Source organism: Oxyura jamaicensis (assembly GCF_011077185.1).
Source record: "Oxyura jamaicensis isolate SHBP4307 breed ruddy duck chromosome 1 unlocalized genomic scaffold, BPBGC_Ojam_1.0 oxy1_random_OJ72820, whole genome shotgun sequence".
Classification (NCBI taxonomy): domain Eukaryota; kingdom Metazoa; phylum Chordata; class Aves; order Anseriformes; family Anatidae; genus Oxyura; species Oxyura jamaicensis.
This window is the reverse complement of record NW_023303059.1, coordinates 1-15229: the sequence shown is the minus strand read 5'-3', so window position 1 is coordinate 15229 and position 15229 is coordinate 1. Positions and strand designations below refer to the sequence as shown.

The 15229-nt window shown below is 51.9% G+C and overlaps 1 protein-coding gene across 1 annotated transcript; it reads right to left on the bottom strand.

The window, feature by feature from the left end:
• Window positions 1-3859: 3859 nt before the first annotated feature.
• On the bottom strand, window positions 3860-14844 carry PPME1 (protein phosphatase methylesterase 1; the record flags this gene model as incomplete). Its single annotated transcript, XM_035311079.1, has 12 exons — window positions 3860-4668; window positions 5485-5552; window positions 6563-6627; window positions 7283-7327; window positions 7828-7957; window positions 8661-8793; window positions 9141-9206; window positions 9357-9447; window positions 9736-9890; window positions 11641-11692; window positions 12257-12314; window positions 14743-14844. Coding segments are annotated over 12 exons (984 nt in total), but the record flags the coding sequence as incomplete, so codon positions are not given.
• Window positions 14845-15229: the final 385 nt, after the last annotated feature.

The following is a 15229-nucleotide window of genomic DNA, read 5'->3' as shown; positions in this document are numbered from 1 at the left end:
TGACGTGGGGGGTTGTGGGGTGATGTGAGGGGTTGTGGGGTGACGTGGGGTGAAGTGGGGGGTTGTGGGGTGATGTGGGGGGTTGTGGGGTGACGCAGGGGTTGTGGGGTGACGTGGGGGTTTGTGGGGTGACGTGGGGGGTTGTGGGGTGATGTGGGGATTGTGGGGTGATGTGAGGGGTTGTGGGGTGACGTGGGGGTGTGTGTCTATATCCCCCCCATCTGCCCCGGGTGCCTTGCCCCTAAACACACCCTCAGCCCCAGATGAAAACCCCAAATGACTTATCCTGAGAAGACCGTCAGCCAGAGCCGTGGCATTCCGACGGCAATCAGTACGCTTCAGAGTGAACAAAGCGCTCCTACCGGACCCGAGGAAAGGCACGGTATGATCCTTACCCAAAGGAACCAGCTCGGAGGCGCGAGCACAGCGGGGACGGTGCGGACGCTGCTGCCTTCCAGCCTCCCTGGCCCCCAGCCCGCCCTCGCTCAGCCCCGTTCCCCGGGGGAGCCGCGGACAAGCTCCCTTTCTCCGGCCGACCGCAGCTCCGACGTGACTGGAAGGCAAAGGAGGCGGCCGGGCTCCCTGGCAGCACCCGGAGATCGGGCAGGGCCCCCGCACCGCTCGCCTTGCCCTGAGTTTCAGAGGGGGGGGGGGAGACAGCCCCACGAGGGGCAGACGAGGCCATGCTCAATTTTCGGGGTGGCGGTCGGCCCCCCCGCGCGCTCTCAGAAGCTGCCCAGAAATTCCAACTCGCGTGGAAGAGGTTAAGGAGCTCCCTTCAGGCTCCCGAGCTTCCTTGCAGGCACAGGAATGCGCACAACTTCAGACGGCGCTGCCCCAAATCCCGCAAACCCAAGCACTGGGGGTGTTACGGAAGGCACATCCCCGGCAGCCAGAGCACCATGATTTATTACTTTCAGCTGTTCCCGGCCATGTGGGAGCAATCAGGGGCGGAGGGGAGGGGAAAAAGCACGAGCTGGGGCTGAAGCTCGCCCCGCACGCCCGCTGCGGCAGGAGCAGGGATGGTTCAGAGGAGGAGAGGCTTCCACGAATCACCCCCCTCGAAAAAAAATACCCCAAGGGGCCGATCTCGGCGCCACGGCGGTCCAAGAAGGCAGCTCTAGGCCCTGAGACGGGAGACAGAGGAGCTCCTACCCGAGGCTTTGCACAAATGCTTTATTGGGAGGCGAGAGAGATGGACAGCGAAGGAGATAGCGACAGGGCGAGGCGGGGACACGGGGCGCAGTCTCCAGGGACGGGCACACGAACACGGCTGCCTCTGGGGAACGAACAAATGACGAGAGGTCACCCGGGAGCTACACCCAGCACGGCTGGCAATGGTTCCACGGGGCCGGCGTCCCCCTGTGGAGCTCGGAGCGAAAAGCCAAGGGTCGTCCCGTGGGGTTGGGGCTGCCTTGGGGACACGGGGCCGGGGACACGGGGCCGTCCTGCCCCCATCCCTGCCCGGTGCCCCCTGCTCACCCAAACGGCAGCAGAAGGGTTGGGATTTGAAGCCCTGCTGCCATGTGGGGCTGGGCGGAGCAGAACCCAAGCGGCCGTGCCCTGCAGAGACGGGAAAGGGCGGAGGGTTGGGAGCTGAAACCACGCACGGGCAGGAGCAGGACGTCTGGGGTCGCCCAGCCTTCTCCTCTGCCCAAAGGGAAAAGCCACCCACGGCTGGGTCGTCTCCGAAATGCCACCGCCGGGCTCCGGGGGAGGAAATCCAGCCGGGTGTGGGATCCTTACAGCCCTGAGGACAGCCCGCGGAGCTCTGCGGCGCCGCCGTTCGTTACCAACAGCGCTCGTTTCTTTGGAGGGCACAGAAGTGACCTCGAGTTGCAGTAAAGCAGCACTATTTTTTCATCGGCCTGGGGAAAATCTCCCCCCCTGCTTTGCTTCTGAGGGCGGCTGACAAGGGCAGGCCGAGCAGCAAGGCCCCGAAACGAGGCTGGGAAGCAAGCTCCACGCAGCAAGGCGGCGCAGCGACCACTTCGAGCCCAAGCCCGGCCCTTCAGCCGCGCGCCACCCCCTGATTATCAGGGATTTCCAGCCAGGGCACGGAGCTGAGACACGTGCACAGATATTCCCTCGGGATTTTTCCACGGTGAAGGTTTCCAGCGATCCTCACTCCAGCCGCCGAGGAACAACGGCACGGAGAGATTGCTGATGGCGAAGCGAGCGAAAGCTCCGGCGCGAAATCCGCATCGATTCGGCCTCCTCCTCTATAACACAAACTGAAAAAAAGCCGAAGGCTGGGGGAAAAGCGCGAGGAGCTGGCAACCGAGGGGGGGATTTTCCAGATTTCCCCACTCTTAATGAGTCAAGGACGCTTCTCCCGGCAGCTCCTCCTGCCGCTTGCTGCGTTGTCCTCACCCAAACACCATTTATCGCTGCCCGCCGCTCCTTCCTCCCGGAAAAAAAGAAGAAACTGCAAGAATTTTTTTTCAGGCAGAAGCAGACCCTCAAAAACGTCCAGTTCAGCACGGCAGGAAGGGGTTCCCGGCCCTCCCACTGCTGCCGGCCCCGCTCCGAAGCCAGCGCTGCACCGGTCCCCAGCCGGACACTCCGCCAGTCCCCGAATTCCGGGCTGAGAGCCTGGCGTGGAGCGGTGCCACGCTAAAAAGCCTGCTGAAATATTTATTTCTCATGCACTTCTCAGACGTTACCACCAAATATGACTCGGAGGAGCCCACGGCGCTCGGACACTCGTTCCGTTTCCACGGGGCAGTTCCGCAGCACGCCAAACGGATCCTTTTCTGCTCGAATTGAGGTTTTTTTTTTTTCCCCAATTTTCTCCCAAACCATCAAAACAAACAAAGGCAGCAAACGTGAGGAGCTGCCTCAGCGAAGCGCCCGACGCCAGCTCCTCCGGGACACGAAGCACGGAGCAGCGCGACTTCACCCGGCTCGCTCACGGGTCTGACAGCACGCTCAGCGTCCAACGTTTCGAGCAGGAGAGCGGCGTGGAAAGGCCTGAGAGCGTTGCCGATCTTCAGCTTGCATCTGGAAGAGTGATATTGAGCATCTCAGCTGGCGAAGGGCGGTTTAATCCAGCACCAGCTAGCCCGGGGCCGGGTGTAACCCCACGGTCACAGCGGATTACCGCCGTAATTCACACGGGAACTTAGGGAGAGGAAGGCCAGCAGCCAGCAAGTGCTCTTTGAACAGTGCCAGCGGGGTGGGAGAGAGCAGAGCGCTCTGGAATCGGGTGTTCTTGCCTCTAAATTCTGCTCTTCCTGCCCTGACGTGCCGGGGAAGGGACAGGGCGCGATGCCGCGACTGCTGCGCCCGGGGCTCACGCGCGACTCCTGACTCCATCAGAGTAAATCCCCGCGTTCAGCCGGCTGCTCCAGCTCCTCGCCCCCCTTCCCCGCGCCCCGCCGGCGCCAAGAACTCGTCGTGGCTCGATACGCACAGCTGCCCGTCGGCTCCCAAGGGACACGAGTATGCCTCAGCAAAACAGCATTGGAAATGCTGCTTCCATCATACAGCACGGAAGGGGGACGGACGCGAGGCAAAGAAAAAGACGACTCCAGACGACCACCAGCAAGCACAGCGAGACAAACGGCGCCGACGCGCGCCCGCTCGTCCGCTCAGGAGTGATTCTGCAGGGAGGCGAAAGCAAGCGGACGATCTGGCCGTGGATAATGAACCCTGAAGGCAAGTTCTTCGTCTAAGTACTGACGGACACGGCAACGCGGAAAGCAGGCAGTGGAACGATCTAGGAAGCGACAGGGAACACGAGATCTTTCCTCCGGGACCGGGGGAACACATCACAGCCACCGGCTGCCTGCACCTCGGCATCGACGTTAGCAGGATTGACTCCAAGCTCTTCCAGGATTTTCTTCTTGCGTCTCGCTCATCCCAAAGCCGCCGATCTCTGCTCAGTCATGTGTAGCAGCTACACAAAGGGAAGCATAAACACATTCCGGAGGCAGAGAGCAGCCAAATAGGCAAAGTGCCTGCGATTCGGGCTATTTTTCTCAGTGAGAACTCAAAAACGAACGTTAACAGAGCTGCGAGACTCCGGAACGGAGCTCACGGTCCCCCCTCACCTTCTTGGTTCACAGTCCCGTCCGAACCGGCACGGGGAAGTAGCGTCAGGCTCCTGCCACAGCTTAAGGCTGACGCCGGGGAGAGGAGACTCGATCTCCCAACAAAGCCAATTCCTCCTCTGCTTTGGAGGGAAACGATTTATGCATTAAAAAAAAAAACAAAACCAAACCTAAGGGGCACTTCAAAGACGACCAGACGATTCCACGGAGAAATGCCGAAGCCTTTGGATACGCCGCGATGGCCTCGGCGGGTCTGGGCTGCCGACAGCCCCTTCGCAGCCGGGTCCGAGGAAGCCTGGGAACTGATGGAGATGGGAGTGATCGGCTGAGTTGGGATTTCAGAAGGTCTTTCCTGAGAGAGGAGCCCACTTCCGAGGGTCTGAAGAGCTTTTCACGGTCTTCAACACGAGCTGCTTCCCAGCAAGGAAGTCCCTAAGCGCTTACACATTCGGGAGAACTACTTCTAAGGGACGAATCTCACACCAGCTTCTCGCTGCTGCTGAACCGGAGAGATGAAGAGAGATGGACTACATCACAGTGGCCTCTGGTGCAGTTTATTTACAACATGACTCAGTGCTGGAGAACACCGGGGTATTAACAAGCAGGAAACACGCTGGGAGGGGAAAAAAGGAGAGTGGGGGGAAAAAAAAAAAGGTTACACGTTAAAAATCAAGGTGCTCCCTGAAGATATTTGGCTCTGCAACACTGAATTTGGTAGATTAACCAGAGTAAGACACAGCCAAAAGGAGCCTAGCATGTAAAATCAGCACCGGTGCGCTCAGCAGTAACTTGTAAGCTGTGTAATAGTGAGACCTCCGAACAGGTTAGTACCTTCTGTGAGCGTGGCCCAAGCACTGGTTTAATTATTACCTTCATGATACCCTAGCTAAGGCTCTAGGATTTTTTTCCAAGCCCCCTTATCGATCACAACCCGCTCGTGGCTAACGCCAGAGGGCTGGCTTCTGTAGATCATCATGATAAGGAAAGACAGGGGGTCATCATCAGAAGCCCGCAAAGCGAAGCACGCGGCTTTACCTGCCTCACCCCACCAGCATTTCCTGGCCAAAGCAGCGTGGTACAAGCTGCTTCCAGGGCACGGTGCCTTGGTTGTTTAAATAAAAACCCGTTCACCCCCAACACCACGAAGCTTGGGGTTTTGCCTTCCGGCAGGCTATAAAGAAAGAAATCAGCTGGGCAAGATCTGCCTCCCTCCTTCCCTTCCTTCATTAACACAAGCGGATACACAAGAAGTTTACGGAGAACGCAGGCATCAAATAATGACTGGCTGCGATTCAACGCCGCTTGTTTACATGCGGTTTCAGCACGGTGCTCAAACTCCGAGCTGCCTCCCACGCCGAAAGCCGCGAGCACACAGCAGGAGCAAGAGCTCCGCCCGAGGAGCGCCCAGCCTTGCCGTACAGAACCTTACCACTGGAATCCACCGATGGGCTCTGTAAACCTGTGACGGATCAGGAACGTCGCGACGGCTTCAGCAACCTGAGGGAAGGGAAAAGCGGTCAGAATTCAACAAAAAGCCAGGCGGTTCTCCCAGGCTGCAGCAGGTCCAACTGCAGCACGTGGCCGTAGGACCCTCCTGCTGAATCACGCTTGCTCCTTTAAAACCAAGAGCTCGGTGTAAGAGGCTCAGCTCTAAAAGCAGATGCCTGCTTCCACGCTTCTACCTTTACTCTAAAGCTGATCACGCAACCACGACCGGACAACGTTTTTCAGTAATTCCAAAATAAAACAAACAAAAACCATCACATCAAAAAAAAAAAACCCAAGCTCTTAAGTTTAGCATGGGAAAAAAAGGTCAGGTGAAACGATGACGTTATTCCTACGAAGGATAAATCAGTGTCCTGACACTACTAACAGCACCTAGAAGCTTAAAAAGAGCAATTATTTAGATGAAAATGCTTATTTTGGATCGGTGAAGAGAAGCACTGACGGACCGAGTTTGGCATCCGCAGCGGTCAGCGCAGAACAAGCTTTAAAACCAGCTCCGTTTCCGACCACAGGCTCCTCTGGCTGTGCCACATTCCTACTGCTAGCAGGACGGCAACTCCAGCGTCGCGCGGAAGTAGCCCTGCTCTGTCTGTCTGCAAACTGCTTCAGCAACATTTGGTTCCTATTTGGAAAATGTGAGGCGCCCAGCTGGGCAAAACAGACCGACTCCAAAAGCCAGGGCGAGTGGAAAGCTTCGTGAGGGAAGCCAGGAGGTTGGAGCTGACCCAGATGGGAACACTTAGTTCTATCACCACCAGCCTGGCAGTTACTCCTAGGACCCAGCCAAGCTCTGTATCTCATCTAACATCGGGCTTTCCAGCTAGCTTCAGAAACGTGATTAAATCCAAGCTGTTTTGCAAAACAAAACCCAACCGACCCAGTTACGGTATCGTGCCCAAAAGGTTCTTGGGGTATAAATCTCCAGCTTTAGAGGAAGCAAGGGGCCCTTTTGTATTTAGGCTGTGAGGACGTGGGCAGCTTCACCCGACAGCGGAGCTCACCTTGTCTGGAGCATCTTCGTGGACTGCGTGGCCGCACTGGGGAAGGACTTGCATCTGGAACTTCCCTGCAGGCCAAGAGAGTCATCGTTGGAGCTGCTGTTTAAGCGGTCCTGCTTTCTAACAGCAACGCAATTCTCACGTATACAGGAAACAGGCACCGAACCCTCAAAAGGGCCGTGAGTTTATGAACTCTTCTTCTTAGGATCCCGTGTTCTTTACAGCCTCGCTATGCCTCCCTGTGTGCATCTGCTGAAGGAGGAGCAGGGAAGGCAGAGTCTAAGGGAACCTCTACAAGATGCACAGCAGTTTCAGCAAAGTGCAGGAGCTGGACGCTTAATTCAGCTTCCCCAGGCGTAACTAGAGGAGGTTCCCAGGAGATAAAACAAAGCTGAATTTCTTAGAGGTTCTCGACACAGGTTAGGCTAACCTTTCAGAGAGGCGTGGCAGCCCCACTGCTGGAAACAGCAAACACTAGACAACAAAAAAGCACGGTGAAAGCCCTTTGTGGCTTCTAATCCAACCTTTCCCTTCTCAAATTCTCCGCTTTTCCTACAATCGCACGGCTAAGGAATACTTCGGGATTCGCTAAGTCTTTCGTGCCCGTTTGTTTTGGTGCAGCCTGTACCTGGTAAGAGCCCGTTCCAGCCCTCTTGTCCGCGTACCCGTGGCAACAAGCTGTCATCCAAAAAGAGCATTACAGTAACGATATCAAATATTTACCTTGCATCTGTCCGATGGTTAGATCTTTATCCAGCCTGTCAACACCTACAATCAAATAAACAGATGTATTGGAGGAGAGCCAGGGAGCGTATGACTGCCTAAGCAGATCTTTAGCAGGCGTTTTGAGACACTTGGCATTAAAAAAAATGCGAAGCAAACATCAGCTTTGACGTTCGCTAGGGTGTTTCACCGCTGCACCTCAAGAGAGTGAAGTGAGAGGAAAGAATCCCAGCCAGAACTGTAAGAACTCATCCTTTTTATCATTTAAAAGGATGTTTGCCTCGGTTGTGCGCTGTGTTTCCTACCACGCCACGAAAAGGGCCCACAGCTGGCTGCAGAATATTGATCATTTAACTTTCAGGTGAAAAGCCAGGCCCGATTCTGTAGGAAGACAGCGTGTTAGCAGAAGCTATCTTGATACTAGAGGCTCTGAACTGATTCCAGACCTGCGCAGTTCAAACGGACTCGTTTATGACATTGCTTTCTAAAATAGAAGCGGGACACCGCTGAGGTGAGCCGCCGCTGAATTTAAACAAGGCACGTACCAGCTAAGAGCAAAAGCTTTGGAGTTGGACAGCTTAGGAAGAGGTTAGATAACCCCCTGAACCAGCCATCCCAGTACTTTTCTGTTTTCGCCAGTTCAATTCGCCACGTGTATAAGTGCTCCTTCTTGGTCTGCAGGGAGGAAAGAGAGCTCTGCGTTAGTGATCGGTGAAACAGCTGAAGCTGAAGCTCAGCGTCCCCTGGAAATGCATCTAAAAAAATACTGGCTCCCTCTGGTGGACTGCACGCTGCCAGCAGACAGTCCTCGCTCCTCATTTCCTCTCCAAATCACAACCGGAGTACACAAAAAGGGAGCAAGAAGGTCAGCAGGAGCTACATCTGCAGACTGAGAGAAGACTGGAGGTTTCAGGGAACTCAATTTTCTGTTTTTCACTGGCACAAATAGCTCGCGCATCGTCCGTGCCTCTCAACAAGAGTTAGGTGACACAGAAACACAAGGGGCTAAGCAGGCTGCCCTGATTTTCCTTAAGGAATTGACATTCTTAGGTAACAGTTGAGCAAAGTCTCAGAAGTCTCAGAAAAGAGCAGTCCTCATGCCCGACGTAAAGCCCCATTTCAGATCATACGCACCACATCTGAGAGCATCTGAGGAAAGAAAACCAAACGCACGCTCCAGAGTGACAACCCCGGATGGAGTCAGTGGAACGAGACCAAGAAGAAAAACAAGAGGCCCAGTTTTCCACTGGAATTGCTCTCATTTATATCAGAGCAATATTATATATTTATATCCAAATATATTTAATATTTGGATAACTCTTGGCTACTTTTCTTGCAGGGGAGCACACAAGCTGAAATGCAGCGAGAAACTCCCTACCTCTGTGTCATCTTCCTTCTTCCTTTTGTTGACAGAGCCACCCCCTTCATCATCCTCTTCCTCCTCCTCCTCCTCTTCAATAATGCCCTCCACGATGGCTTTAGGACATTCAGGACTAGCAGCTCCCTCGCACCTGTGGAAACAAAGGCAGGAACTGATTCCCTTCCAAAACAAACAAAAAAAGCACGTTTTAAACCTAAAGCGGTCAGCAATTTCTCAAGCACTGGCTGAGAAAAATCCCCCCCCTGAGCTTAAAAATAGGTGTGGATGAAAGAGAGTCACCAAGTGCCTCTGCAGCACGTGCATCCCTGTGCAAACAGAAATGCAAGCAGCTATTTAAGAGACAGAAGAACAAGAAATTTGTATTTGCTAGAAAAAAAAAATCAAGTTCAAGAACATTTATGCTCTGTGGGGATGGTATGGCAAAGCAGGTTAAGACCTTAAAGGGTTTTAGGAAAAGAATATCAAAAAGCGACCTACTGTTTGACTTGACCGACCATAGAAACTCTGGCAGATTCAAGATTTCTTATTTGTCCACTTTTAACACTAGGAAAAAAACACGAAGAAAGGCAGAAACAGTTACTGAATGCATCAGTGACTAAAAGGAAAAGCGACAAATTACGTAAAGGTTGCGTCTTTCAGGAGTTGAGCCAAAATGGCAAGAGATTTTGGAGACTGCATAAGCTCACGCCTTACCTCCACTCAATTGCGTTCTCAAGGGACTTGAATGTTTTGGGACGACTCCGTAAGAAGTTCTGCATGCTGTTCAACGCATCCATGGCTGTACCTAAAAGCAAGCATTTTGGCTTTACGGCATCAGCACCATGCGCTAAAGAAAACAGCAGCCCTCCTCCCTGCTAACACCAAAGTGTTACGACCAAATGACGAGGACAAAGGCAGAGATCCCATGTGGGAAAAGAAAAGGAGGGGTTCTGCTGCAAAGGCTGTTTCATGTAGGTAATTTCTGTTAGGAGGATGGAATTGGCATAGGTTTAAGTGGGCAAAACCTCCTGTGTGTCAGGGATTTGGGGATAAGAGAAAAAGAAAGCAGCACAGCAAGGGTACTCACGCCTACCTTCCACAACATCTATCATGCACAGCCCCAGCAAGCTTGGCACCAAGTTTGCGACCGCCGTGTGCACCGCGATGGCACCACCCATGCTGTGCCCGATAAGCATGATGGGGGGAGGAAGGTCCCCGTACAGAGCTTCAACCACGTTTCCGACGTCTCTGCCAACGAATATAAAAGCATGGTCAGCACCTCTACGTACAAACGCTTCTGAAACTGTTTTGGACAGCGGGAGGAGGACGTACAGAACCAAGACGCCCGGCTCCAAATCATCTCCGCGTGCTTATTTAACCCCCAGGTTGTTGAGACAAGTTTAGTCCCTTATCACGGCCCAGTTTCATTTAGGCACCAATACAGGCAATCATTTAAGCCAATAACAAGTGTGTCGTCGTCCTTTTTATAAACAGAAAGCACTTTTTTAAAAAATATAATCCCTTAAGCAAACATTTTACATTGGCATTAGGTGGTGGGAGTTTTAAATAAAAGGTGAGAAAAGCATCGCATTCTCTCACATGGAAGCCCAGGCTGAAAAATTCACACTTCTGAAAGGAGAAACCTTTTGCAATTCAAGAGAAGAAAAAATAACCAAGCCCTACCAACCACGGCAAAGAAGCACTGCACACAAGCAAAGGCTGACTCTCTCGGGAGCATGGTTACTACGAGGCGAGCAGAGATTTCCCTTCCTCTCCCGTAAGGCACCTACTTCAAACTGAAGCTGTCACTGCAGTACGTGAACGTTGGCTGGCACAATTCACAAAAAAAAACCCACACAAAACGACAGCGTGGCTAAAGACTGAAACCTCGTGAGGAGCACAGGATTTTAAGGCAGCCTCGGAGATGCCAGAATTGTCTTTCCAGTTCAGAGGAACTCAAGACCTGAGCAGCATGGCATCTAGTAAACAGAAAGGGAGTCAAAGGAAAAGCCAGCCTGTTTGTTCTGCCAAAGAGAAAATGCTTGGAGGATTTAATAAACGATGAGAACTATAATTTAAGGCTCCCGTTTAAAGGCTAACGAGGAATTACTTTCAAGATCATTGCTAAGAGGAGAACGAGGTTTAAAAACAAAAGGCAACCTGTTTTCCCCCATAGCAGTGCCGCCGCGGATTTAATTCCCGATTATTTCATACAGCACCTCCTCAGGACGCTGAGGGATCAGGACCTGACAAGCTGCAAGCAGCAGCCAGAAGGTACACAATGGAAGTCAGAACACATTTCACACGTGGCCTCCCCACAACAAATCCAGTCGATTTGTTCGTAGGAAGGTTACAAAGTCCTTCGTGATTTAATTGTAGTCGTAGCAAAGGGCCTCTCTGTATTAAACGTGGGCGTAACGGGATGTGCGTAGCTGTTTGCTGCTCATGCAGCTTGTCAAGAGGAGGATTTGCATCCCAGAGCAGGTCATGAGAACTTATAAAAGCAACTCCCTCCGTGCTCGAGTCTCAATCCTTGACCCACACACTCTGGGGATGCTGCTGGTCCAAGGCAGATGCAGTTTGAACGCTCACTACAAGAGAAGAGCCTCCAGACTGGTGATTTCAAGCTAAAATGCCCCAAGTACGCCTGAGGAAAGCTTTCCCCCTTCTATTCGGAAATCTCTGGCAAGTGTCACTGAGCATTCCAGGTTTAGTGTTCACTACAATGAAGTTCCTGATCTTTAATTTGGGCTTAAAACTGATGGGACCTAGAGAAGAAGTCCACTTTGGAATATGACGCAGCTGACAGAGCTGGTAATTTATTCCAAATACATTTTAAAGCTGTCCTAAAATGGAAGGTAACAGTGATAGGTGTCAGAATCATGTGAAACTACTCTTCCAGCTCCCCTGAGTGAAGGTTGTGTGCCCTCCAGAAGTCCAATCACGAAATGAAAGATGTGTGAAAGGTGAAATCCTGAGGGGAGCGCATAAAGCTTACTTTGACATCGTCTCTGCAGACAGATCTTCAGGATTCCTAACTTTTGTTTCTCCTGAAAGAACAAAAAAAAAAAGTGAAGTTCACTTAAGCTGAAAACCTTCAGACCCCCGAGGGCTTCGAGCAGCAAACGTACGAAGCTTTTTGGCACAATTACAAAGGAAGAGCCTACTTCAGTTACCGTGAATAATTAAAAATCCCAGAATTAATAAAAACGTTGGGTACTTGATCACATTCCAGCTTAGGGGTAGGAAACACTCCCCGTGCCCGTTCCTTATCAGGAATGTTATCTTAAAACCGAGCACCACACCTTATTTCTAACAGGAAAAAAAACACCTTTGGGTTATCAAAATACAGAGGAGGGGGTTGCTGCCAACAGGTAGGAAGGAACAAGCCCACCACTGCCTCGCATCGAGGCACAGGGAGTCTCAGCTGCTGGCACACGGGGTCAGGCAGCTGCAGAGCTCTACAACCCCAAACTTTCCCATCCCTGCCTTTGCATCAAAATAAGGAGGCCTTCAGGATGATTTCCCAGCCATTTTGGGAGGGATTCGTCACATCTCCTTTACAAAAGACAGCATGCAATGCGCTTAGGCGATTTTAAATTGGTTCTACTTACCATGGCCCCGGAGATCTAAAGCCACAATCCTACACTGAATCCTGCTAATGATTGCAGACTGCAAGAAGGGACAAAGACAAAATCATTTGCAAAGCGCCACACACCTCACCTACGAAAGGATTGGCAACACAAAGCACCCGCCGAAACGACAGCCAAGGCTGGGACGGCGTGGCAAAACCCTCCACCGGCAACGAAGGGGCTGAACCTGGAGGTTCAGGTCCCACAAATTTTGTGTTCCCTAACGAATACGGGATTCCAGCTCTGTAGCACCTCCGAACCGCAGCAGTGGGATTACGGACGCTGAAGCAATGCCCCCCTTCCCCACGCCTTCCAAAATTAGCCTCAGCTACGCAGCAGACGTGAAGATGGAGCAGCTGCTTCGCGGCACACGATCAGTTTGCTCTTAAAAAAAATGGAATTTTACAGTGAAGCTGGAAGGCACAAAATTGATTAGTCCAAAGAGGTTGGGAGGGAACAAGCACGGAATCCTTTTAAAGCCAGGCAAGGCTGCCACAGGATGATGCCTCTCTTTGTCCCTGACAGCTCCATTTGCATAAGCTATTTCAGGCATCACAGTGATTAAACAGCTTTCTCGGTCGAAAGGAAGGCTTTTGCGTTAAGGAATCGTTGATGATTTAAATAATGACCCTGCAGGGTTGGGAGAAGCTGTTGAGGGACTGTTAATAAACCGCCTACGTAAGGGGCAGAGATCTGAAAGCTAACCAGCCCTCCTATTTTGGTCGTTCAGCTATTTCAATCCTTGGTGACCGAGGCAGTTGCTTTCCCAACCACCTCTGAATCCACAATTTAGTATTTCAGACCCCGAAGTCACCCTGAAACCTCAGTTTGCAAGGTGTCCGTGCGCCTAAACAACCGTTTACCTCGTCAGGTGAGCGGCCTACTGCTAAAATCAACCCACTGTCACCAGGGAGCAAGGAGAGAGGGTCGTCAACGTGACCTGACAGAACGGGAAACCTTCCAGTACTCTGAGTTTTCGCCAAACTGAAACAGTTTGGGCAAGAAAAGCACAAGCACATCACCCAGGAATTTAGCAGGCCAATAAACACGAGAAGAAAGCAGCACCCTCCCTCTGCGGGCTATTATTAGATGGTTACACTCAGTGCTGCCCAACTGGAGAAATTCTTTTGCTGTTGTTTCTGGTTGGTTTTCTTTCAGCTTGGTATTTTAAAGATTGTTTAAGGTCTAGTTCATTTAACCTGACTATTGGAATGAGTCCAGAGGAGGCCACAAAGATGCTGGGGAAGAGAAGGCCCCGGGGAGAGCTGCCAGGGCCTGTAGGGAGGGCAGGAAAGCTGGGGAGGGACTCTTGGTCAGGGCTGGGGGGACAGGACGAGGGGCACCGGCTGGAGCCTGGCAGGGGGGAGGCTTCGGGGAGGCCTTGGGAAGAAATTCTTCCCTCTGAGGGCGCTGAGGCCCTGGCCCGGGCTGCCCAGAGGAGCTGGGGGTGCCCCAGCCCCAAGGCCAGGCTGGGAGGAGCTGGGGGCCCTGACCAGGACAGGGGGTGGAATTAAGTGGGCTTTAAGGTCCCTTCCAACCTAAACCTTTAACTCCATGACTGCTTGGGACAAAGCTGCCTCTCAAAGCATGCAGAGGCAGTAACTTAACATGAGCCATGTAAAGGCACGAGCTAACCGTGGCAGTGGCTCTCTCCAGCTGCGCAGGCACAAATCTGTGTGTGAACCTTCTGTGTTACCTTTGTTAGCTGCCAGCAGCAACATAAAAAGCCAGGGACTGTGAAGTACACACAGTATTATAACCGCAATCGCTCCTCCAAATCCAGCAAGGTCGAGACTTTTAAATACGAAACTGGTTTTGCTACCGGGAATCAGAGGGGAATGGCTTTAAATTCAAAGAGGGGAGATTTAGATCAGAGGCTAGAAGGAAATTCTTCACTCAGAGGGCAGGGAGGCACCAGCACAGGCTGCCCAGAGAGGTTGGGGATGTCCCAAGACCAGCTTGGACGAGGCCCTGGGCAACCTGGGCAAGTGGGTGGCATCCCCTGCCCACAGCAGGAGGTTGGAACTGGGCGGTCTTTAAGGTCCCCTCCAACCCAAGCTGTTCTGTGATGAAGGTGGTTTATCCATGGGTTACATACGCTGGGAGAAATCACGTGCTGTAAGTGGTTTTACTTTACCTGCAGTCCTTCAAAGCTTTTCTTCCTTAGCTCTGTTTTTTTTTTTTTACTCTTAAACACTTTTTTTGGTTGTTTTTAACACTTTAACGAAGCGCTGCGCGGAACTTTTGGCCACTGTTGATAACTAAAGCCTCGAAGATAAACCTTTATTATGCTTTACCTATTTAATACACGGACAGCTTGAGTCAGGTACATACCAAGAGATCACAAGACACAGTTCTCTGAATTCATTTTCCTCATGCTTAACTCAGCGGAAGGCTCAGCTGCCTTCCATGCTTAGAGGACTGCATTAGCAGACATAGACACTTCCATGCATCAGCAGCTTACTTACAGTAAAGACAGCCCAGGAAAGAGCAGAATGGCCTCCACCGTGCAGGAGCAGTAAGACAGGTCCCTCCGATCCACTTTTGTAAATTCGAAAAGTGTATGAACAGTTAAGGGCATTTCAGAGAGTTACCTGACGTTTCTGAGCTGAATCTGTTTTGATTTGGCATATTTCCACGTTATACCCCAAAAAAGTCAGGGAAGGCAGTAAAGGAGATTCTCAGGGCAGTGCAACTACTATCTGAGAACACAAAATAACGACCAGGTGAGTAAAACAAGGGCAGAGAGTTCTTCTCCTTTTAAAGTAACGCATCACGAAGTATCACAGAATCACAGAATTTTCTAGGTTGGAAGAGACCTCAAGATCATCAAGTCCAACCTCTGACCTAACACTAACAAGTCCTCCACTAAACCATATCCCTGAGCTCTACATCTAAACGTCTTTTCAAGACCTCCAGGGATGGGGACTCAACCCCTTCCCTGGGCAGCCTATT